We start from the raw sequence: 26,767 nt of genomic DNA on the forward strand, positions 1-26,767 counted from the left end.
TTTCAAAAAAAAGTTCAATGCATTTTAAAAAAATTATGCTAGATAATAATGTTTTTATCAAAAAAATTAAAATATCATCCTCTAATATTTATAGGATTTATGTGTTTATTTATTTATTTTGATCATTTAATTTTACTATATTTTTTTTGTTTATGGGGTATTATTCAATCACACATGTGCATATTTACCATTAGTGCTTCAAGAAATACTTATATAATTTGTGGAAGAAATAATTATATAATTAATTAGTTCTAAAAATATAAGTAAACTACAAAATAAATAGCAAATTATTTTAGGTTACAAGAATTTATCCCACAATTAATGCTGATATTATGTAAAATTATAAAAAAGAAGTATAATCATATTAATATAAACGTACCTGTTGATATAATAATTAATACGTAAGAACATATATAGTAATTAATTTATCCTTTAAATAATAAAGCTATATGGTTTGGAAAATAATTAATATTATAATTAATGCCACAACATCCTTTATTATAAAAAAAAAAACACAATATTTAAAAAATAAAATAGCTATATATTTTATAATCATATAAAAAATATACTTTTGAAAAATAAAATAGCTATATATATTATATAATCATATAAAAAATGTGTTCAATTAGAGTTTAAATTTACACATACAAAATTTGAAATTTGCTTTCCAAATGTAATTATCTTAGTTATTATTCGTATTGTGAAAATTATAATATAGATGAAATACAATTAAGAATAAATCAATTATGTAAATTCTCTCTATAAGTTTATTTGAATATGCAAATAAGTAGGGATTATATTAACCATACAAAATTATAATTTTAATATTAATTTTAATTTTAATTGTAATTTTATATTCTATTAAAATAATAAATACTTAACCAATGGAAGCTCAAAATATTATTATATTAAATAATTTAAAATATTTTAGTTTTTCTATTTTTATTTATATTTATAATAACATTAGTTTTTCCCATGCATCGCGCGGGTGAATCCTTTATATAATAAAGCTATATGGTTTGGGAAATAATTAATGTTACAATTAATGCCACAACATCCTTTATTATAAAAAAAAAAGCACAACATTTTAAAAATAAAATAGCTATATATTATATAATTATATAAAAAATATACTTTTGAAAAATAAAATAGCTATATATTATGTAATCATATAAAACATGTGTTCAATTAGAGTTTAAATTTACACATACAAAATTTAAAATTTGCTTTCCAAATATAATTATCTTAGTTATTATTCGTATTGTGAAAATTATAATATAGATGAAATACAATTAAGAATAAATCAATGTAATTATGTAAATTGTCTCTATAAGTTTATTTGAATATGCACATAATTAGAGATTATATTAACCACACAAAATTATAATTTTAATATTAATTTTAATTTTAATTGTACTTTTGTATTCTATAAAAATAATAAATACTTGACTAATGGAAGCTCAAAAATATTATTATATTAAATAATTTAAAATATTTTAGTTTTTCTATTTTTTATTTATATTTATAATAACATAATTTTTTTTCCGTGCATCGCGCGGGTAAATTACTAGTTTAGTATAATAAGATTACCAATTTCAAATTATTTGGTTAGAATTCTCAATTTGTGGTAAGTGCAAGGAATTGTACATTCTACACAACGTTATGTAATATAGGATTGTATGGTAAGTAGATAAAATTCGTTTATTATATAAACGTCACTTTCAAAGTCCAATTTTTCCAATAGAATGAAAGTAAAAACTAGTCATGACTTCTTCACACCACATTGTTCTTGTTGTGTTCTTCACACTCTTTAACTTCTGTTTATGCATAAATTCGTTTAATAATATAACTTTAGCTGGATTCGCACCTGCAACTGCAACATGGTACGATCCACCCAATGGACGTGGAACTGGTATATATTTATTTATTACAAGTATATTATATGTATTAGATTATTATATTTCTCCGATATCATTGTGTGAAGCACAATATATTATTACTTTTAATATTTTAATTACATTAATTTGTAGATACTGGAGCTTGTGGATTTGGAAATGTAGGCAATCCTCCATACAACTCCTTAATAGCTGCAGGAAATCAAGCTTTATACCAACATGGCAAAGGCTGTGGACAATGTTACGAGGTATATAAAGTAGATGATATGTTTTACCCTTGCTAATATGATAAAACAAATTTATTTTATTATACATTTTTATAATACATTTAATAAGATAAGAAATGATGAGATCCGAATTCAAATGTACTATATTAGACAAAGTGTAACTTGTTACTAAGTTACACATTGATCTCCTTTATCTTGTTTTGTTTCTGTGTGTTTAGTTTAATAATTCTCATGGGAACCAATTGTACATTTCTGGTAAAATGCAACTCAAATCCTCAGTGTTCAGGAAATCCAATAAAAATTCATATTACAGATGAATGTCCCAGTGATTGCAACAGTGTGCCGGTTTGGTTTGACTTGAGTGGAATCGCTTTTGGTGCATTGGCAAAGTCGGGCCAAGCTGATGCATTGCGTAATGCTGGAAAGATTAAAATTTCATAACTAACGCTACCTTTGGTGCATTAACGTACATTGATGAATTAGTTTCTAATTTGGTACAATTTGATTTTACAGGGTAGGATGTTAGGATGAAGATCAGTGTTCAAAGATGATTCAACTTCAACTCTTCAAGTGACAACAATTTTTGTTGAATTAAAATATAAGTAGTAAATTTATGGCACAAATTGTAAAATTTAATTAATTTTATTATAATAATACAATGCTACGAATTTTGGAACTTGTTGATCGGAAATTGATATGAGAGTATTTATAAGATATAATCTCTATTTTCTTCCATTAGAAAAAATAAAATTATAAAATAAAATCGTAAAGAATATATGAATATGATTAACTAGGATATTATACATAATATAATAAGGAAAATTTCCAAATAACACACCAAAGTCGAACAAATAGTTTAATTGAGTGTGAGTTTTTAAAAAATCTAAATTCATACATCTTCAACTGGTATAAAAATGTGATTGAATCATAATCTTATTTGTCAAGAGGATACACTTGATTTGTTGACTGAATTTTCATACGCACTATATATTATTCAAATGTTGCGACATGGCTTAAGGTTAAAATTAATTGAAAAAAAAATATTTATGAACTTTTTGATCTAGAAATTAAATTAAATAAAATAAAAGTATAAAAAAATTGAACACTTGACGAAATATAGCAATTACTTTCGCTATGTGAGAGTAAATCTATTCATAATGTGAGATTTAAATATACAGAACATAATCTACGAGAAACTTAACTCGTAGTAGCGAAAGCGGAAGCACGGTAGATCTCCAGCCATGGTTGATATCAAGTTGTGTTGCCTCTTGAACGGTAGATCTGCAGAATAGGGTTAGCCGTTTTGTCTCATACTTGACTCAGAACCCTAGATGGTGTACTGGTATTGTCTGAGCAGTATGAGTACCATATAATATTCATGTATTTTGTATCCCATCAATACAAGCTTTATATAGGCACATTAGTGGATATAAGACTTAAACCTAAAGGTCCAACCCAACCAATTACTTAATGGGCCTAATCCACTTGCACCACATAAATAAGACCCATAATATATAATATATATTATATAGGAAAGTCTTCCAGTCTCCCACTTGGTGCAAGTACTAGCACAATTGTCATTAAAGAACGAAACACACGAATCATAGTAATATGTCCTCTACTGAATAAGTGAGTAATATCTCCTGTGATCACATGCATTTTGATTCCCCAACTTGAATCCTATATGAACAAACCCAACGTTTATTCTTGGTACCTTAAGGGATGTTTCTCAAAATAAAATATATATGCGCAACTTAAGAGAGAAAACCATCCAAATTGTACAAAAGAGTACACTGTATGATCTCTAAAGATTGTAGATTCACCTACGGTTAAGGCTTTAAATTGATGAATTAAGTTAACGGACTAAACGTGCTTAAATTCAGGTACTACTGCAACTAAAGTTTATGCATTAGTCCAACTTAAATAGGAACTAATATAATTCCATCCTAAATTTATGCATTTCTAAAGGCATAATAAGACAAAATTGCATAATTTAAAATAGAATATTATGCTTAGGACAAATATGCATAAAAATAAACATTAAACTCATATATTCCAAACAAATTGCATAGTTCAAAACAATTTACAATATGAGATTTCAATAATTTTGAAATTTTAAACTGTAAGCCCCATGACAAAATGTTTTAATGCATAAAGATCAAATTTATGAGAAATAACTGAATTCACAAATTATAACAATATCAAGCCAAAAGGATATGTTTTCATTTGTAAATCAAAATCTCACAAAACTTAATTGCATAATTAAACTTAATATTATGCACTTAATATGATCAAATGCATAAAACAACCGTTCAAAGAGTATGAATCATACATAACCAAATATGGACAATAACATTAATCATAATTCAAAGACTAATTGAATTATTGAATAAATCTAACTTCTAACTCTATAATAAAGCAAGAAGTTTTGCCAATCATTGTTTCCCGCCCAATGAAAACGACGCAGTTTTGGTTTATTGATATTTATCCATCTAAGAGGTTATTTGTTCTGCGCGTGTTATGTGATTATGCATTGGTAGTACGCACAGCCGTTTTCAAAAGGCAACTATTCGTATTAACTTAGCATACACTCCTTGGTTCCCAAGGAGTTCAATTAATGTAGAACTCTTGGAAGTTTAAACAAAATAAATATTAGAAACGCATCAGGCCTACAATTTCGAAGATACATGCAAGTAAATAACAAGAGAATATTATACATATTACACGGAATATGCAGAGTTGCAATCTGCAAATACACATTCAATGAGATGTGCGAATTCCAAAACATTGGCTGATGATCAAAATCAATGGTAAATTTGAATTATGAACCTGTATAAATACCCCGGTTCTTCATGGCAAAAATCCTTCACACATTAAGTTCAGTTTACTTCCTTTTCGAAATAGTATTGGTCTGTCAAGATGCCAAGCCTGTTCGTTGCTGTCAAGAATATCAAGTCGGAACACCAGCTCAGGGCAATCCAGGTGAGAGCAGTAAGGGTCTATGAAGTGCCTGAGAAAAGGGGAGAAGGGCAGGCCAGTAAGAGCATGGAAGTATTGTTCCATGATGAAGAGGTAGTGTTCTTTATTTTCAAAAAATCATATTCATGCTATCTACAAATCTAATGGTCTATAAATGTGTATAAATTTTTTTTAGGTTTTTGCCGGGGAGACTACATTCATGATATGCTATCTACTAACCTAATGATCTTTTGCTGTGTAAAATTTTTTGTCTATTTTATTCGCAGGGAGACTACATTCATGCCAGTATTATTAAAAAGGACATTGGAAAGTATAGAGATATAATCAAAGAAGGGAAAGTATTTGAAATCAAGAACTTCAGGGCTTCTACAAACTACTATGTCTACAAGATTACAGAACATGACTTCCTAATCAAATTCAACTATAGAACACAAGTGAAGGAGATACATTCTAATGGCTTTCCTTACAAAATGTTTCGGCTAAAGAGTTTTTTGGCTTTGAAAGATCCTGTTGATGTGAATGACAAGGAATTGATTGGTACTATCTTTACTTTTTTAACTACTAATATCTTCCTTAATCTATTTTTAGTAGTGTTTCTAATATTTTGTTAAATTGGCAGATGTGATTGGAAGGGTGGTTGAGGAGGAAACAAACAGTGATGCAATCTCTGAAGTAAGCCTTTCATAGCCTTACTGCTCTAGAATATTTTTTTTTTTTTTTTATGATGGTGGCTAAATTGGTTTACTGATTTTGTTAATAATAGGAAGCCTCTATTGGAGTGGAAGTTAATAGTCCTGCCTCTATTCAAGCCTCACAAAAGGAAGTAGATGACAATGCTGACAACTCAGGAGATATTAAAAGGTCACTTTTGGATGAGTTTTCATCATCCAAAAGTAGGAAGAAGTTGAAGGAAGCACAAATTAAAAAGGAAAAAATGTAATTGTGACCTTGGTTGAAACTGATTGTTGTGGACCTGCCCTATCCAGACTTAAAGACTGATTTTTTTTTTTGTTCTTATTATGGTTTATTTAATCCTGATGATCTCTGAACAATATTTTTAGTTCTAATCCTGTTGATCCCTCATTATTAAAGATTATTTTTTGGATATTTTCTAATTATGGTTTACTGTCTTGATGAGATTGCCTAACTCATTGTTACCATATTGCCTAACTCATTGTTACCATATATTGGTGCCTCTACTGCTACTATTATAACCTGTTTTGCAGATTTTCTAACTTCATTTCAAGTGATTGGGAAGGATGAGAGGTTTTAAAATGCAGAAACAAGGGACAAAATTTGGCAAGGAACTTATACTTTGTAGATGTAGTTTTGTATAGGTTCCATTAGATATTAAACTTCTCCTATAAAACTGTGTAAAGATACTAAGAACATTGAATGTCAAGAACTTTTTAAAACTTTCTAATACAAGTATAACCTCTTAGAACTAAATAACTTGTGCCTAAAATATAAAGATAGGTTTACTCACCTATTTGCAAGTTCTTCTTTTACTGTGTTTGCAACTCTCAAATCTAATTTTGGTCCATGCTGGTTTCCACCAAAAACTGCTAGCACATATGAAAATGAATTAATACGCATCACTTAAGTGAAATCTTTGTAATACAAAATAAAGTTAACTAAAATTAACAATAAAATTGTTCAACTTCAGAATCTAAGTACTAATCTTAGGTTAAGCTTTCAAAGAATCCATATTGAGAAACAAACTACTAATCATAGGGTAGTGCCTGATTCTTAATCTACCAAATCTATTGGTTCCAATAAAGCACAGTAGCATAGAAACACTCAATCTGTTAGAATATCCTTAAATTAGAAGAAATACTTTGATACTACACCTAACTTTAATCTGCCAGAATAAAAAAAAAAAAGCAATTTAAAAAAAAAAAAAATCTAAGTCAAAAAAATTTGGAAAACATCCTTAACTTTTGAAATATTTTTAAATGTGGTGCAATTTAAATAATACAGTAAGTACTGCTCTTAGGTTAAGCTTCAGGAATTATTTATGTATCTAAATAGTTTCATTACTCTACCAAAGCTCTTAATTGTTCTATAGAATGACTTATATATATACACTAGAAGACTGATAGCTGAAACAAAGAATTCCAAAAAGTATTGGATTAATGGTATATTCATCCAACAATCAAAGAAAGGGCCAATTTGAAGTATATGAATTGGGTCTAAAATTGAGGACAATTTGTTAACAAAATTCTGTTTAATTAAAAGTTTCTATTGCCTTGCAAACTAAAATGAACAAACTTACAAACTATGCAATTATATGCATACAAACTAATCTAAAGAAAAGGAAAAAAAATATAAAATCTTAACCTATTTGCTTAGATCCCCATGCTGCTTTTAGTTTCTTTGATTGATGTCTTATTTTCTGCTTGATTCTCTACAATTCCACCAGAGCTTGGGTTATTCCATCCTCAACAAAATAAGACAAAGAAAAAAAAAAACAGGTTAGAAATTGTATCACTGTATTAAAGAACAACACCAAAAGGAAAGGATACACTGGCACAAAAAACATTTTTAGAGATATTTATAAAGGGAAGGATACAATAAAATTTAATGTTAACTTATCCTTAATTGTTCTATATAATGACTTATATACAACAATTAAATACACTAACTAATGCAAATTGGATACTTTAAGTTACTAGAAGACTGATAGCTGAAACAAAGAATTCCAAAAAGTTTTGGATTAATGGTATATTCATCCAACAATCAAATAAAGGTCCGAGTTGATGTATATGAACTGGGTCTAAAATTGAGAACAATTTGTTAAAAACTAATCTAAAGTCAGAAAAATAAATGTAAAATGTTAACCTATTTGCTTAGATCACCATGCTGCTTTTAGTTTCTTTGATTGATGTCTTATTTTCTGCTTCATTCTCTTCAATGTATCCAGAGCTTTGGTTATTCCATCCTCAACAAAATAAGAAAAAAAATAAAAACAGGTTAGAAATTGTGTGTCCAATATTAAAGAACAACACCAAAAGGAAAGGATACACTGGCACAAAAAAGATTTTTAGACAATTAGAAGCAAAGAAGCAACGTGTTCAATATTCTACAAACTTATATACAGAAATTGAATAAAATGGAATTATTGGGCTGTGAAGTAAAAACTAATCATTCCTAGGGAAAGTAAAACATTCTTTAGATATTAAATATAATTGATGGCTAGCTATCATTACTAATAAGAGAAAACCCTTCAGTTCCACTTCGAATCGCAAAATCATTAAAAAAATATAAATTTGCTACAATGAACCAATCTACTGATAGCTGCCCCATCTAACTACAAAAATAGTTTTCCAGTTTGAGACCTCAGCCAGAGAGACAATTGACATTAGCAGTTGCAAGTACACACAATAGACAGTGCAATGAAGAAGATTACTAAGTCAACAATTATAGGCATCAAAAGGAAACCAAGTGAGCAAAATAAAGGTAAGTTCGAAACTTATCTTTTTTCATACTTTAAATGAAGCTTCATTTTTGCATCCCTATTGCTTTCCGATTCTGTTTATGCTCTCCATCTCCTCCAATAACTCCAGTATGTCCATAAAAAAAAAATAGATTAGAGATAACAGTATGAAAAATAGATTAGAGATTACTCCTCAAAAAGTAGATTATAGGTGAGTGTTTGTGTGAATAATAATATATTTATAGCATTTAGCACATGAAAAAAACACACTTAACTGTAACTTCTCAATCTGGTGTTTTTAGAGCAGCATTAAAAAGAACACGATTTAGAACCCTAATTGCGGTGAATCATACAAATCTGAAATTAAGAGATTTTATCTATGAGAATCGATCTGCATGCTTAACTATTCTTACTAAGGAGAAGAGATTACAGTATGAAAAATTGATCAATTTCGAATTGGACAACAGTCATGCATAAGAAACCCTAAACGAATTGACTGAAAGATGGAAGCATACTAATTAGAATGCTGTAATTTTTTTTTATTTGAAGAAATAAAGAGTATTTTTTTTCATTACAAACAACAAAGTCTATTTTAAGCCTAATACAAGAAATATTGTAGTACAACTAATCATGCATTGAGAATTATACCAGTTACATACTGTCAGTACAACTTAAACAGTCAAAATTAATGTATATACTCTACAGATTTGTGTAAAAATTCATACACATAGATAACTATTGCATAGCTAAAACAAAAAAAAAAAATTATCAATGGATTGAGAGTTCTACAAGTTACATACTGTCCTACGTCTTAAAAGAAAATGAATAATGAGCAGGTTAGTGAAACTTACTTTCGTAACTGAGGATGGATTGCATAAACTTAACACTGTAGAGCATAACCTGTAAATATAATTAAGATATCATATTAAGTAACACAATTACTTTTTACTATAAAATTAAAGTAGAATCTTTAATCCAATAAAAACAAGAGAGCTTAATATAAGTCAATACTTAATTTAAAGTTTAAGTATGAAAAAAAGCATAATGTTAAAAATAAGTATTACTTAATTTAAAGTTTAAGAACACTTACTTGACATTTCAGGTGCCAAGCCATTTGAACCTCCTTCAAATAAGTCATTTGGTCCCTGGAAATATACTGTTACAAAACAGTAGTCGGACATTAATAAGCCATAGCAATTATTAGTTTTCAATAGTACTTAATGACTATTTTTCAATAGATCTTTTTTTTTTTTTTTGTTTGTTTGTTTGTATCAGTACACAACATGTATATGAAATCTAGGCTGAAATTAAACAAATCAATGTAGAAGATACTTAGCTTTCTTCATGCTCGAATGTATGAAGCTACTCATTCTGCAAAAAAAAAAAAAAAAAAAAAAAAAAATTTAAAAAAATCCACCATCAACAACAATCAACACATTTAATCCCCACCCAAGTACTGGAAAAGTTAAATAGATTAGCCTAACAACGCACGCATTGCAAAATTTAAAGGAAAAAAAAATCCTAGACAAACAATTAAGTGAACCTAATGCACAAATCGGGTAAAATATTCATAGATTATGTCTTCTTAGACTTTAAATTGAAGAAATTCATAAACATAATCTACAAATGCTTGGCTAAATTAAACAAATTAGATAGATTTCATAGAAGGATTATACTTACAACGATGATGGTAGCAGCCTTCGTCTTCACTGTTAGCTTAGATTTATGGTAGTATGATTGCCAAATTTGTGATGCTTGAACAATGATTGCATCACAAATCTGGAAAATCAAGTAATATAGAGACATAGAGGTGATAGATAGATAGATGCAGAGAGAGAGAGCGATGGTGAGGAAGAGAAATGTGTGGGTGAGATATTCCGGGTAAGAAATGAACACAAAGCTTCCTGACCCTCCATTTTTGTTATATATATATATATATATATATATATATATATATATATATATATATATATATTGAAATGATGTGTGTGCACGTGTAACCTGCATAATACACGTGCACACACATCATTTCAATAGATATATATATATATATATATATATATATATATATATATATATATATATATATATATATATATTTGTATATAGAAATATATAAAAAAAAATTATAGAGATTAATTAATAGATAGTGTTTATATTAGAGATTTTTATATAATATATAATTTGTACTATTTCAATTTTTTTTTAAATTTTATTTGATTGTGTCTGTAGAAAATGAACCCGTATTTGTTTATGGACAGTTATATGATGCTGTATTCAGATTAAGTAACTCAGACGGTCTTAAGATATTAATTTGAGGCGAAACATAAAATAATTGTACTTACTGATGTAGTTTATAAAGAGATTTTTTATAATTTGTAATTTAATTTTTTCTACCAATAATATTTTTCCTTTTTTGCACAATAACACTTTATTTTTATTAAAATTGTATTTACCCCGTGCATCGCACAAGACAATATCTAGAAAAATACTAATTATGCTCCATATGAGAAAGCAAAATACTAAGTACATACCACCAAAGTTAAAAAATAGGAAAAAAAATGTGATTCAAAAGGCATAATAAAATAATGATTTAAGGAACAGAATCATTTAAACCTTTTTGTTAAATAGAAAGTCTACATTGTACGTAGCTGTTTCAAGTGTTAGTAATCCAATAAGTTTAAAATTTTTGATTTGTGGAGAACATGTACCATGTCTAAGTACGGCTAAAAAATGTTATGTCCAAAAGAAGTTTTCAACAATGTGTAATAAAATTTCATAGTTGATCATTTCAAATTTATTAGTTTTAAAATTGTATATTTTTTCATCTTATTATATTATACGAAATATTCTATATATATATATATATATATATATATATATATATATATATATATATATATATATATATATATATATATATATATATATAGCTGTGCATCACACGGGTGCAACTACTAGCTCTATAATAAAGCAACAACTTCTTGCAAATCAATTTCCCCCCAAATAAAAAGCTACCGTTTAGAGCCATAAGACAATTACAATCGTATTAAATGCTATTCACACACTTGGTTGCAGATTCTGAGGAGGCTTAGCCGAAATAACTCTTGGTTTTTAGAATAACTTTTGACAATTTGTTAAATTAAACTTAATAGATTAACAATAACGAAGAGGTAATAATCTTGAATGGTTTAATGGATGTTCTATGATTTATTGTTGTGGAGTAAAATAGTATTTACATTATAATCATATTTTATATTAAAATATTAAAAGTACTTTTAATACAAAGTCTTAATTTATGAAAAAATAAATTGTTTTAGTAAAGAAATAAAATTTGGTGTAATGGATTGGAGATAGAAAAAAAAAATGATATAAGAATATACAAGGAATATTTCTTATGGTGTAAAATTTGGTGCAGAGGCTTAGAGATGGCAATCGTTATTGTGTGGACTATAGTCCACAGAAGCTATGTGGATCATATTTTGTATGTTATAAAATAATGTATATTTAGTAAAAAAATAATGTACTTTTAGAATATTAAAAATGTACTTTGTATTCAAAGAAATTACATTATTTGAATACTACAAATATATTATTTGTATAATGTACATTCGGTACAAAAATAATGTACGTTTTAATATATTAAAAATGTACTTTCTTTTATGGTCCATACAGCACTATGTGGACCATGGTTCACACAATAATTTGCCTAGAGATAGTTTTAGGGTTAGGAGAAAACATTTTATTAATTGTTTTATTGGGTTCGGGTTATGTGCTACATTATTGGATTAGTTTTGGGTCAGATTATTTAGAAGAAAAAAATGAAAGAAATAAAGTTTGACCCAAGAATTTATTATATTTAGTATATTTGTTTAGTAAAAATTATAAAATAACATTGGTGTAATGGATTGGAGATGGAAATAATTTGATGTAAAAATATACTGAAGCGATTTGGCGTCTGTTTGGTTTTGATATACAGCTTAGGACGCCTTCAGTGGAAAGGTTAAGCTTTCACCTTCCTAATCAACAGAGTGTGATATTTGCAAATGATGCTGCTGTTGAGGACATTGTTAATAGACTTACTATAGCACAGAGCATGTTTTTGGAATGGTTTGAGGCAAATAAAGCATACCCCGATGCAAGAGAACTTACTTATGTTTAGATGCCAACACGATTCGTTTGGAAGAAAGACCTTAGAAAATGGTAGCCACAGTAAAAAGGGTTCTCAATCGGACGTATATTCTATGTCCCGCCAGCTACTGGAGAACTTTTCTATTTGAGGTGTTTGCTGAATAAAATCCGTGACAATGTGTTGGAAGGCCAGATCATGTGCGGTACAAATGCAGGAACCAGAGTATTGATTCCTAGGATGTCACTTACACCGTCAGATCCAAGATTGCCTTTCAAATTTCAATGAAAGCAATTTCCTTTGATGCTATCCTATGCCATGACAATCAACAAAAGTCAAGGACAAACGCTTGCTAAAGTGGGGTTGTTGTTGAAAAAACCTGTCTTTAACCATGGACAACTGTACGTAGCTGTTTCAAGAGTTAGTAACCCCAGGGGTTTGAAAATTTTGATTTGCGGGGAAAGTGTACCATGTCTTAGTACGACTAAAAATGTTGTGTACAAAGAAGTCTTCAATAATGTATAATAACATTCCAGAATTTATTATTTAAAATTTAGTATTTTTTTTAAATACTAGGTTTCTTATTATTATTATTATATTATTATTATATTATACGCAATATTCTATGTACTATATAGGTAGCCATGCATCACATTGTTTCAACAATGAAGTCTTCAACAATGTCTAATAAAATTACTATATTCATCAATGTGTAATAAAATCACAAGTTTTTCATTTCACATTTTGTGAGGTTCAAATAACTATATTCTATACTGTATATATATCATACTATATATATAGCCGCGCATCGCGCGGGTGCACCTACTAGTATACAATAATGGCAATAGTCAGTTGCCTAAAAAAATTTCTTCTCTGAAGCATTGCCACATAAACATAATTGGAAACAATTTAGGATTCATAAATAAACAACCATTAAAATAACCTTATAATAATAATGTTATCATTAAAATATTAATGGTAATAAATAACCTTATAATCACCATTAATATTTGGTAATAACAACCAAAGTATGGTAATATACCTTCTTTAATGTTTCCATTTTTCTTAAGGCAATAAAATGTGGCAATTTCAAAATTATAGCAGTCAAACTTTAACTATAGCACTAATTACCAAAAATAAATAATAATAGAATTTAATGACTAACCTTAATGATGCAAACTGCATCTCCCATAGTGCTATAATTTTCCCATCTTCATCGTCAGTAACCTCAATGCAACGTCACATAACAATAACCACCAAATAGGTAATCTTTCCAGACATAATAGATTACGTAGAAATAATAATTATTATCAAAATGTAATAAACGAGATTAGCCCCTAAACTTAATAATAGTAATTAATAATCCCAAATTTAGCTTAACAAATGACAAAACTATAATTAAGGGGATACTGAATGCCAATCTCATATTACCACATAATAATTAATCAAGACTATAACGTCTTTTAGGGAGACTAAAGTTATGGTAATAATCAAATTACCATGTAAAGGCAATATACCAACTATATTCCTTACTATATCATTAAAGGAATTAATATTATTATTAAGGCCCTAAAAACTATTGATAGATTAAAAAATATATAATCAACTTAAACAATAGTTGCAATTCTTAATGGCTAAAATAACAATTATAATCCTTAAATTCTTAATGACTCATAAATAGACCCAAGATAATAATTATAGCACTTAATCACTCAAATTAGACCCATAAACTCAATGGTCCAAGTAAGTTGTGACAAGAATATAAAATGGTCAAGTACTGAAATATATCCAAACTTAATATTATTACCAACAATGAATACCATTAACAAAATATGGTAGTCAGTAATAATTAAGACGTAGTGAACATGTTATGCATAATAATCAATATTATTACCATAATAAACATGTTATAAGTCGAACTAAAATTGACATTAAAATATCACTCAATAATGGTGGGATCCAAACTTTAATGACCCAATATAGTTCCCAAATAGCTTGTTTAAAATAGGTTTTAAAATTCTAAGTGAAATATAGGACCAAAATAATATGCCCAAAAATTAAATGGGAAATCAAAACAAGCTGTTTTTAATAGGTCATCATGTCCAAAATTGACCTAAGGATCCAAAGTTGAATGATATTTAACGCAATCTATAAGTTAATAATATGTTAAATAATCCATCATTAAAACATGTTTTTCTAAATGCATAATTATAACAGTGAAATTATAAAAATACTTAGCATGCTTGGATTTTACATTTTAATATATATTAACTCATAAATACTAAATAAATAAATTGCAATACTTAAAGGCAATTTAATATGAACCTCAATATTAAATTAAAATTCATATAGCAAATTCAATACTTAATATTTGCTCAAAATTAAATAATAATTTAATTAAGAATTTAATGCCAAAATTAAAAGAAAACTAAATGGCATCAATATTTCAAAACAAGCAATTACCATATATTTATTATTTGCTAAAATAATATACAATATTTAATTAGGCAATATTAATATGGTAATAATAAATCCTAATATAATTACCATTTATCAAAATTAATATGTAATTAATAAATATAAAGCAAATATTAAATATGGTAAATAAAAGGATAATTGCATGTAAATAGAAATGTACCCTCCCGTCCGTCTTCATCCAGAGCTTAGCCGGTAAACCAGCTCCACCACCGACAGCCGTCAGGTACGCCGTCCGTCTTCGTCCAAAGCTTCGCCGGTAAACCAGCTCCCGCCGTCGTCCATAGTTGAGACACTGCCCACCGTCCGCGACTCCAAGTTGCATCCTCGACAGCAACCGGAGGGGAAGCCACCGGAAGACCATTGAGACCAGTGAAACCGGCGAGTTGCACCTGAAACCAGTGTCTCGGCGCTTTTCGTTTTTTTTTTTTTTTTTTTTTTTTTTTTTTTTTCGCGTAGAAAAAGAAAAAAAAGATCCAGAAAACAAAAAAAAAAAATGAAATTAAAATATGATTAACGCTAAAAATAATAATTTTGAGCAGTCCAAAAAAATTCATATACAAAAAACTCAATGTATATGAAATAAATTTATATTGTTTTCAGGAAAAACAATCAACCAGACAGAGATTTATGAAGGCTCTTGATACCAAATGTGAGATTTAAATATACAGAACATAATCTACGAGAAACTTAACTCGTAGTAGCGGAAGCGGAAGCACGGTAGATCTCCAGTCATGGTTGATATCATGTTGTGTTGCCTCTTGAACGGTAGATCTGTAGAATAGTTGATACCAAATGTGAGATTTAAATATACAGAACATAATCTACGAGAAACTTAACTCGTAGTAGCGGAAGCGGAAGCACGGTAGATCTCCAGCCATGGTTGATATCATGTTGTGTTGCCTCTTGAACGGTAGATCTGTAGAATAGGGTTAGCCGTCTTGTCTCATACTTGACTCAGAACCCTAGATGGTATACTGGTATTTTCTGAGCAGTATGAGTACCATATAATATTCATGTATTTTGTATCCCATCAATACAAGCTTTATATAGGCACATTGGTGGATATACGACTTAAACCCAAAGGTCCAACCCAACCAATTACTTAATGGGTCTAATCCACTTGCACCACATAAGTAAGACCCATAATATATAATATATATTATATAGGAAAGTCTTACACATAATTGTTTGACAACAGCCATGGCAATCCTCAAACCCATTTATATAATTGTTTCATTTTATTGTTTAATTAACATTGGAGCTCAAATTTAATTAATTGTTTATTTATACTAGAACTTTTTTTTTTTTTTAATAACCGTTTATACTCAAACAAATTTAATCAACATAAATATTTAATAGCAGTTTGTTTTTTTTTTTTTAAAAAAAAAACTAAAAAATAGAATTACTTCAAATTTAATAAGAAAATTACAAAAAATTCCCAATAAAAAATAAATCAACATGTAGGAAGAAAATAACTACAAATCTCCATTTTAAAATGGAATATAGATTTAATTGCACCTCTCAATTTCATTCAAATTGTATAAATTAAAAGATAATATAATATTTTTTACAAAAAAAAATATAATATTGTAATATCACCATCTAATAATGATTATTTTCTTTAAACATATTAAATTAATATTATCTTGAAAAATATTCTTTTTTTGAAGTCCAAAAAAAAATTCTTTTTAATCACAAAATTATTAATTTAAAATTATGATATTAAACAAATAAGTATTCTGCATATAGAGGAATATATCAAAATATTGTAATATCACCATCTAATACCGCCTCGCTAGGACTCGAACCCATGACCTCCTATTTGGGAGAGTCACATCATTCATTTTACAATTATAACAATGCTCAAATTGAGATTACACGGAATTTTTTTGAGTCATTGGGTTAAAATATTGATAGAAAAGAAAATCTTAAAAACTCTCAATCCACTGAAATATTATATTGATCTTATAATACATATAATTGTTTACTTAGTCTAAACAAAAAAGTGCTCATAGAAAAATTCCTGTTATCAAATTAATTTTTTTTTTATAATAAAAAGAGAGACGAAAAAAACCTCGTTAAATCCGAATAATATTTCTAACTAATTAATTATATTTATGACCATCCGTCTCATTTGATATGTCTTATTTAATTAAAGAGATTTGCTGTCCAACGGTTATTATAATTTCCTTCTAAGAAATAGACCCCGATTTGACTCCAGGCAAACGCAATTAATTATTCAATTTTATGTTCTTCACCTCGAAGCGCAAAAATTTTTTAATTACCAAAGAGGGTTAGTATTTTTAAGTTGATCGATTTATACTGGTAAGAATTGGGTTTACAAATTTACTAAGGAAAACACCATATAGACTTCAAACTTTTACTTTTATACATTCAGTATAACATATATATATTACCATAAAATTACCCCAAGTTTTAAAATGACGCATCTTAAATGGCAAAAACACACACCTTAATGTTGGAAAATATGCACCTTAAGCTTTCAACAATTATCATGATTTAGTCATTGAGTTCTATGAGAATTTGTCTACGAAGTACAAGAAGGGAGTTACAATGGTTACCTCTAAGGTGAGAGGTACAAAAATAGAATTGACACCACAAAAGAGATTCCTAAACCTCCAAAAGCATTCCAATAGAAATTCCTAAGCCCTATCTTTGTAATTCTGGTTACCGTTCGGGAGTTTGATCTATTCGTTTATCCTAAGTTTTGGGATGAAACTTCTTTTAAGGTGGGTAGAATGTGACAACCCAAAATTTAATTTTATAAAATCCGATTTTAAGAAGTTTCAAAATAGCCATTTTTACTCCCTAAATTTTTTTTTGCAAAAAGAACGATGTTTGAATGGATTATTTCGAGTGAAAAGTTTTAAAACAAAATTCAACACCGAGTGTTTTAATTCCAAAATCCTAAATTTTAGGGTACTTCGCGTACCACGTTTTAAACTGAGAAACCAATCTGAGTGAGACCGGGAGAGATCCGAGAAGCCTAAATCAAGTGTTTGACTAGAAAACATTTTTGGGAAAATTATCTTTTAAACCCAAACTATTTTAAATAGCAAATCTAGCCCATGGTCCATGGATTATGGTGGACCACAAACCATCCAAAACAATGCCTGATGCATTTTTCTTCCAAGTCCTATTTACAACATTTTCATCCACCAATCATAGGGAATCCTCCTAGGGTTTCGCACCCCTATATAATGTTAGCAAGATCATTCTTCATCCCCTGATTCTATTCTTAGCTTCCCATTTTCAGCTGCAACAAGAAGAAATCCCGTGTAAGCTTATTCTTCAACCTTTCCATCCATTCATCATTTTTCTCCTATCTTTCTCTTAGCTTTTTCTCTAAGGTCTTGTAGTGACTAGTGTATGGTTTGTTTGAGTTGTTTAGGAGGTGCAGAAGAGGGTATCTAGCTTGGAAAGAAGGTGGAATCCCAGCTCAAGGAAGAAAGCTACAAAGGTATAACCCCATGGATTCCCAATCTCTTTTTTACTCTGTGAAGTCACTGCTATGTAGTTAGAACTGAGTAGAAATGAAAGAATATTGTGTGTTTGAGCCATTAGATGACTTGTTGATGTTGTATAATGTGTTGATGATGTTTTGAAAGTGGAAAATTGTCTGAAATTGCTTTACAAGTGAAGAAGAAGCCTCTAGTGCACAACACAGTGTGCACCAGATAGAAGTCACGGGCCTAGCCAACGACCCACGTGGGGAGCCGCTTGCTAGATCCGTGACAGGACGGCCCTAGGCCTCTGCCGGGCGGTTCTAGGCAGCGGGGTTCGTCTAGCCCTGCTGCAAGTTCGGTTTGGTTTTGTTCGTGCAGTGACCGGGCCCTTGTGGCTCAGCTACGTGTCATTTCAGACTGGGTGTCATGGGCCCTTGTGGCTCGGTACCTTGGGGCCGTCATGACTCACGTTTGGATTTTGATTTCGTTGAATTTGGATTAGAAATGAGCATTATATGACAAGTTTTGTGAAGCAATTATGTTACAGTAATGTTCCAGTGGGGGAAATTGAGAAGCATCAGACTTGGTTTTGCCTATGTGATCTGTATGATGTTATTTGATTGTTAAATTTAGAAGCATGATCACTAATTGTTTAGGTTTTGTTAGAAGAGCAGGCCTAAAGTGTATTTTATGATTCAGGGAGATTATTGTCAAGTTTCAATTGATGAAGTGTACATAGCATGTTTTTTTTTTTTTTTTAATTTTGAGCATGTTTAAGTGTCCTTTGAGAGTTCACATTAATATATAGAATTGAAGTATGTTGTACAGTAAATGGAATTTCAAGCATGTCATGTTTTAAAAATGCATAAGTGGCCAACGTGAGCCTAAATATTATTTTCCAAAACTCATGAGCATGTGGAAAGTCATTATCTTGTTGCATTGAGAATTTGTTGAGAAGTGACATGCATAAGTGTGCATAAGTAGAGGAGTTGCCTGAGATATATATATACTATCTATATAAGTGAGGTTTTGGAGGACCCGTTTGGACTATGTCCTTTCGGAGAGGAAGTAACGGACATTGCGATCCGATGACATGTAACGCGGTGTATTCCCAAATTACGAGGTTGGAAACTTCCCACCAGGCTTGGAATCCTGGTTAAGGGGTGTGCACGGTGATAGTTCGATACCTGATTCCACAGAGTTTGAGCATAGAACCAAGAAAGTGGTTCGGTGGACGAGATGAGTATTAGGCCGGCTAGACGTCGTGCCCGGATAGGTTCGTTCATGATACGTTAAAGTTCCTACCTCGTCCATTTGTAAAGAACGTGAGTCATTGCGACTCTAAGAAAGAAAGAGCAAGCAAGTCCTTGTGGCTCTAAGAAACCTCCACAGAAAAGTATTCTATTTACAAACGAGTGTATACGTATACTTATCCTATAGCATCTTATTGCATTCGAGTATAGTATTGCACGAGATTGCATAATTAGAATGTTTATATTCGAGATTGCATAATGAGAATGTTCGCACGAGATTGCATAATGAGAGTGTTGCACGAGATTGCATAATGAGAATTGTTGGAAAATAGGAAGTACTGGGAAATAGGAAGTGCTTATCTAGAGCAATGCACCATTTATTGTAGCTGTCTTCTCTATCCTTGGAAAAAGGATTAGGTTTTGTGTGTGCAGCCTAGCATTTATTGTGTATCTTATCTGCTGTCTTTCCAATGCTTTTGTTGTGCCTATATATTTAGTGTGTAATCTGTAACTTGACAAGATACAGAAATGAAAGCTTTGTTCTACCCCTTTTCTATTATTTCTCAACATGGTATCAGAGCCACCTTCTTTGGGGCCTGAAAACTTCTTCAGATGAACACAGTGAACTGTGTTCTTAACCACTGCCATTGGTCTCTTTCTCGTTTTTCATCCTGGAGGATTTCTTTTCGCAAACTGGTGTGTGAAACCATCTTGTGAAGCGCCGGCGACCCTGACCAACCTTTTCCGGTCACCAACAGCCTCCACACGCGCCGCCACACAGTCGCAGCTCCAACGTCACGCGCCTCCACGCGCCGGCGCGTGGACCCCTTTTCCGGCGAGCTTTTCCAGCCATTTTTTTCCAGATCTACTTGTCTCCTATCTGCGACCCTACTATATTTTTCCCACATTTTTCTACAAATATGGCAGAAGGAGAAATTTTAAATAGTGTCCAACCTAAAGTCTATGTCCCAAATCTCTCAGGAAACTTGATTATTACCACTGAAAAACTCATTGGGTCCCAAAATTATCAAGATTGGGCAGCAGCAGTTGAACTATGGTTTATGGGCCAAGGTGTTGTTGACCATCTCACTACAACAACATAAGAAATCCAGCATGAAAAAGACGTTTGGGAGAGGGTCGATGCCCAACTGTGCAGCCTGTTATGGCTATCCTTGGCCCCTGATTTGATTCCTATGTTTAGGCCATTCAAAACCTGTTCTTTAGTATGGAAACATGCTCAGTCTCTCTACACAAATGATATCTCTCGTTTTTACTCCATTGTTAGTGAGATACTAAATGTAAAGAAATCAGGGATGTTAATGGAGAAATTTCTAGGAAAAATTCAAGGGCTTATGGCTGAATTTAACAAGCTTATGCCTATTGGAGGATCACCGGAGGAGCAGCTTGCCCAACGTGACAAATTCTTTGTAGTCCTTACTCTTGCCAAGCTTGAACCTGAATTTGAGCAAGTCCGAAACAGTATACTTGGAGATGGAACTGTTCCAAACACCAAAGAAATGTTCAAAAGACTCCTTCAAGTCTCTTCTGTTTACAAAGAAAATACACCATCCTCTACCATAGTTGATTACTCGGCCCTTACTACTCAAGGTCATCATGGTTACAATAGAGGAAGAGGTCGAGGAAGTAATCGCGGTGGTCAAGGTGGAGGACGAAATCCATCATTTCATTTTTTGTGATTTTTGTAACAAGAAAGGACATACTCGTGAGGTTTGTTGGAAGCTCCATGGAAAACCAACTGTGGCTAATGTAGCTAAGTCTTCATCTGAAAATCTAAGTACTGAGGACTCAAATACTCATATGATCTCTAATGTCGAGTACGAAGAGTTTTTACAGATGAAGGCTGCCAGAACCAACATTTCTCCTGAAGTATCCCACACTGTTCTTGATTCACAATCAGACTCGGTTTGGGTCTTAGACTCTGGAGCTACTGATCACATATCTGGTAACCCTTCCTTTTTCTCTCATATTAATTTTATGGACACGCTTCCTGCTGTTACCTTTGGTGATGGATCAAAAGGAAAGGCTAAAGGAATTGGGAAAGTCAATACTCATTCCTTGTCTTTATCTAATGTACTATATATTCCTGGCTGTCCTTTCAATCTTATTTCGATTCATCAACTTACACACTCTCTTGATTGTTGTGTTACCTTTTCTTCTGATTCTGTGGTGATTCAGGACCGACAGACGAGGAAGACGATTGGTAAGGGATATGAATCACGAGGACTCTACCATCTCCATTGCTACACTCTTGACAACACAGCCTGCATTGCTTCTGTTTCACCTTTTTTGAATCATTGTCGTTTGGGACACCCTAATCTCAATAAATTAAGACAACTTGTTCCTGGTTTGACAAACTTGAAAACCATAGAATGTGAATCATGTCAACTTGGGAAACACTCAAGAGCCTCATACCCTTGTAGGATCAATAGGAGAGCCAATGCTCCTTTTTCCTTAGTCCACTCTGATGTTTGGGGACCATGTGGTGTCTCAACCACCTTAGGATTCTCATATTTTGTTGTCTTCATTGATGACTATTCTCGGTGCACTTGGGTCTTTTTAATAAAAAATCGTTTTGAATTATTTGATGTGTTTCAAAAATTTTACAATGAGATTGTAAATCAATTTAGGGCGTCTCTCAAAATCCTACACAGTGATAATGCAAGAGAATACTTTTCTGAACCTTTCACTTCTTTCTTCTCTTCACATGGAATTCTGCATGAAACTTCATGTGCTAGAACTCCACAGCAAAATGGAGTTGCTGAACGAAAGATTCGACATCTTGTTGACACAGCCCGTACTTTGCTGATTCACAACAAGGTTCCTAAAAGGTTTTGGGGGGATGCCATATTGCATTCTTGTTACCTCATAAATAGAATGCCTTCCTCTATTTTGCAGGGAAAAATTCCTATTCATATCTTACTCCCACAAGAACCCCTCCATAAGCTTCTGCTACGAATCTTTGGGTGTACTTGCTTCGTTCATGATTCTTCCCCGGGGCGTGACAAACTGGATGCCAAGGCAATAAAATATATTTTCATTGGATATTCTCGTCTCCAAAAGGGCTTTAGGTGTTATTGTCCTAAAACACACCGTTTTTATACCTCCTCTGATGTTACCTTCTTTGAAACTACTCCCTTTTTCTCTTCTACCTCTACTATTGAGTCTGATTTTCTAGACGAACCCATTGAAGTTACAGAAGTTCTCCCTAATCCTACCTTTTCTGAACCAGTTTCTCCCACTGTACCAATGCCAGCCACTCAAGAGGAAAGACATGTTTCACCTTTCCTGTACACCTACCAACGCCGCAACCGCCAAGACTACCAATAGGGTACACGTCCAATTGATTCATGTCCTGCATCATCGTTGCCCGCTGACACGGTCCAAGACACCATGACAAACTCTCCCATTTCCAGTCGAATAGGTAAAAGGACCACTCACAATCCTTATCCTATCTATAATTTTCTTACACAAAAGAGATTGTCCCCATCATATTGTGCTTTTATCACAAGTTTGTCTACTGTCTCGATTCCCAAGAATGTTAAGGAGGCGTTAAATCATCCAGGATGGAAACAAGCAATGGTAGATGAAATGGAAGCACTACATTCTTCTGGGACTTGGGAGTTGGTTCCTTTGCCTACTGGGAAAACTGTGGTTGGTTGTAGATGGGTATACAATGTGAAGATTGGTCCACATGGACAAGTTGATAGACTTAAAGCACGCCTTGTTGCTAAAGGATACACACAGGTGTTTGGTATTGACTACACAGATACTTTCTCCCTAGTAGCCAAGATCACCTCTATCCGCCTTTTGCTCTCAATAGCAGCCAACCGCCACTAGCCATTATATCAATTGGACATCAAGAATGCCTTTCTACATGGTGACTTAAAAGAAGAAGTATATATGGAGCAACCTCCTGGCTTCGTGGCTAAGACAGGAACTAATCTGGTTTGTCGCCTCAAACGCTCTCTCTATGGGTTAAAGCAATCTTCATGTACTTGGTTTGGGAGGTTTAGTAAGGTGGTTCAACATTTTGGCATGATTCAAAGCAAGGCCGACCATTCTGTCTTCTATAAGCATCTATTTGGAAAAAGTATATATCTTGTGGTTTATGTCGATGACATTGTGATAACATGAGATGATATAGAAGGAATAAATCAGCTTAAGAAGCATTTGTTCCAACACTTTGAGACAAAGGATCTTGAGAAATTGAAGTACTTTCTTGGTATTGAAGTTGCTCAGTCCAAAAAGGGCATCTACGTGTCCCAACGAAAATATGCGTTGGATATTCTTGAAGAAACAAATATGATAGATTGCAAGCCAGTTGACCCATGGACCCAAATGTCAAACTTCTTCCTGGACAGGGGGAGCCTCTATCCAATCCAAGCAGATACCGGAGATTAGTCGGCAAACTCCTATACCTGACTATCACCCGTCCGGATATCTCTTTTGCTGTTAGTGTGGTCAGCCAATTCCTACAGGAGCCATGTCAAAGTCATTGGGATGCAGCCATCAGAATCTTAAGATACGTGAAAAGGTCACCATGTACAGGATTGCTTTACAAAGATCATGAACATATAGAAATTATTGGTTATACAGATGCAGATTGGGCTGGATGTCCTTGGGATAGAAGATCAACATCAGGATATTGTATCCTATTTGGAGGTAACCTTGTTTCTTGGAAAAGCAAGAAACAAGATGTGGTTGCACGATCAAGTGCAGAAGCTGAATATCGGGCAATGGCTCTTGGGATATGTGAGCTAATTTGGGTTAAGCAACTTCTCACAGAACTCAATGTCTATAAACTTGATCCAATGAAGTTAATTTGTGACAACCAGGCAGCTCTACATATTGCATCGAATCCTGTTTATCATGAAAGAACCAAGCATATCGAGGTTGATTGCCACTTTATTCGAGAAAAATTTGCGTCCGGAGAAATCATTACTACATTTGTTGGGTCGAATGATCAACTTGCTGATGTTCTCACCAAATCCCTTCGAGGACCTAGGATTGAGTACATTTGTAGCAAGTTGGAGCATTTGATTTATATGCTCCAGCTTGAGGGGGAGTGTTGGAAAATAGGAAGTACTGGGAAATAGGAAGTGCTTGTCTAGAGCAATGCACCATTTATTGTAGCTGTCCTCTCTATCCTTGGAAAAAGGATTAGGTTTTGTGTGTGCAGCCTAGCATTTATTGTGTATCTTATCTGCTGTCTTTCCAATGCTTTTGTAGTGCCTATATATTTAGTGTTTAATCTGTAACTTGACAAGATACAGAAATGAAAGCTTTGTTCTACCCTTTTTCTATTATTTCTCAACAAGAATGTTTGCACGAGATTGCATATCGAGAATGTTTGCACTAGATTGCATATTGTGAATGATTACCCGAGATTGTATATTGAGTATGATTGCCTTAATTGCATATTGATGTTTGATATTTCTAGCTTGCATGATGAGAACTTGAAAGCATGAGAATAATTTCTTATTAATTGATAGCTCAAAATTGCTTGATAAGTTTATGTGTTAGCATGAGATTGTTATCGAAATGTTATACAGGATTTAGATTTGATATGTTAAGTACGCGATAGTATGAGCATGTTGTTAGGTTGATATCGTTGAAGTATGCCTATTTGATATTTTAGGTTGTGAGCATGTAGAAACCTTTGTTGTTTATATCAAGGTTTTGTCTAAGTGATTGAGATTGCTTAATTTGGGAACGCGAACAAATGTTTTTCCAAAGTATATACTGTAGTATTTTACAGGGTTGAGTGGAGTTATACTTAGCTTCGTGCTAACGGGTGTTTTCTATTTGTCTATTTCCAAAACCCCTTTCAGGTGGGCCCAGCTCTTGAGAATGCTCGAGTTAGACTAGTGTAGTTAGTTGATATGTAGTCTAAACTCTTGATCTATTATCGTTGTTTTTGACTTTATGGATGTAGACATCTTTCGTTTTGTTGGTGATAGACACCGGGGTACTTTTCCCCAAGTTATTTTAATGTAGTAAGTTATGAATGGTTAGTTCCTTTTGAGCCTGTGCAGTCACCGTGTATATTGAGTGTGGCGGTGACACTCCTTATTCGATGATTAGTAAATTAATGTTAATGATTAATTGCTTTATTTAAGTTAAGTATTTAATTATAAGGTTTTAGAAATTTGGGGTGTTACACTTATGGACCTTAAGCACAAGACTCACGCACCTTAAGTACAAAATTCACGCACCATAAGTACAAAACTCATGCACCTTATGTTTCAACAACTACTCACATTAAGTATACCCCCACACACCTTAAGCACAAAACTCACGCACCTTAAGCACAAAATTTACGCACCTTAAGTACAAAACCCACGCACATTACTTACCGCACAACCGCACGGGAACTTAATTATATATATATATATATATATATATATATATATATATATATATATATATATATATATATATATATATATATATATATATATATATATATATATATATATATATATATATAGATGTGTATTCAAATGCGGACAAGTATATTATAGAAGACTGTGGGGACAGATGTAGTGTGTGCCATTAGCCGGTATGTCGTGTGCATGGCCGAATGTAGTCGTGTGCCACAGGTTGTATGTCGCGTGCTAGATTTGTTAATTTATAGAGCCTAGGTTCGAAACCTGATGTTTACATTCATTCTTGTGTGCCTGGTATAAATTTGTTGTGTGCTCATTATTTGTCCTCACAGTCCTCTATATATTGTTGTCCTCATTTGAACTCAACCCTATATATATATATATATATATATATATATATATATATATATATATATATATATATATGTATGTATGTATATATATAATTTATTTATATTTATTTATTCATTAATAATAATATTATAATCATTAT

At 31.7% G+C, this 26,767-nt stretch overlaps 2 protein-coding genes and 2 long non-coding RNA genes across 4 annotated transcripts; 2 read left to right on the forward strand and 2 right to left on the reverse strand.

Moving 5' to 3' along the window:
• Positions 1-1,764: 1,764 nt before the first annotated feature.
• LOC109174399 (putative expansin-B14) lies at positions 1,765-2,563 on the forward strand. The gene is made up of 3 exons (XM_019323638.1): positions 1,765-1,912; positions 2,031-2,163; positions 2,341-2,563. The coding sequence occupies exons 1-3, from the start codon at positions 1,765-1,767 to the stop codon at positions 2,561-2,563; spliced, it is 504 nt and encodes a 167-aa protein (XP_019179183.1).
• Positions 2,564-4,925: 2,362 nt separating this feature from the next.
• Positions 4,926-8,559, reverse strand: LOC109174522. The gene is made up of 4 exons (XR_002053090.1): positions 7,943-8,559; positions 7,442-7,541; positions 6,588-6,663; positions 4,926-5,132 (listed from the first exon to the last, which is right to left on the reverse strand). It is a non-coding gene; the product is annotated as an uncharacterized LOC109174522 (long non-coding RNA).
• A 1,387-nt stretch (positions 8,560-9,946) lies between these two features.
• Positions 9,947-10,423, reverse strand: LOC109174520. Its single transcript, XR_002053089.1, has 2 exons — positions 10,218-10,423; positions 9,947-9,993 (listed from the first exon to the last, which is right to left on the reverse strand). It is a non-coding gene; the product is annotated as an uncharacterized LOC109174520 (long non-coding RNA).
• A 12,852-nt stretch (positions 10,424-23,275) lies between these two features.
• On the forward strand, positions 23,276-23,722 carry LOC109174400 (uncharacterized mitochondrial protein AtMg00820-like). The gene has a single exon (XM_019323639.1). The coding sequence runs from the start codon at positions 23,276-23,278 to the stop codon at positions 23,720-23,722; it is 447 nt and encodes a 148-aa protein (XP_019179184.1).
• The last annotated feature ends 3,045 nt before the right edge of the window (positions 23,723-26,767 follow it).

Source organism: Ipomoea nil, unplaced genomic scaffold (assembly GCF_001879475.1).
Source record: "Ipomoea nil cultivar Tokyo-kokei standard unplaced genomic scaffold, Asagao_1.1 scaffold0642, whole genome shotgun sequence".
NCBI lineage: Eukaryota > Viridiplantae > Streptophyta > Magnoliopsida > Solanales > Convolvulaceae > Ipomoea > Ipomoea nil.

Coding starts and splice junctions, on each gene's coding strand:
- LOC109174399 (XM_019323638.1), top strand. CDS start 1,765: ATGACTTCTTCACACCACATTGTTCTTGTTGTGTTCTTCACACTCTTT. Junction 1,913..2,030: donor ACCCAATGGACGTGGAACTG/GTATATATTTAT, acceptor ATTAATTTGTAG/ATACTGGAGCTTGTGGATTT. Junction 2,164..2,340: donor GTATATAAAGTAGATGATAT/GTTTTACCCTTG, acceptor CTGTGTGTTTAG/TTTAATAATTCTCATGGGAA.
- LOC109174400 (XM_019323639.1), top strand. CDS start 23,276: ATGACAAACTCTCCCATTTCCAGTCGAATAGGTAAAAGGACCACTCAC.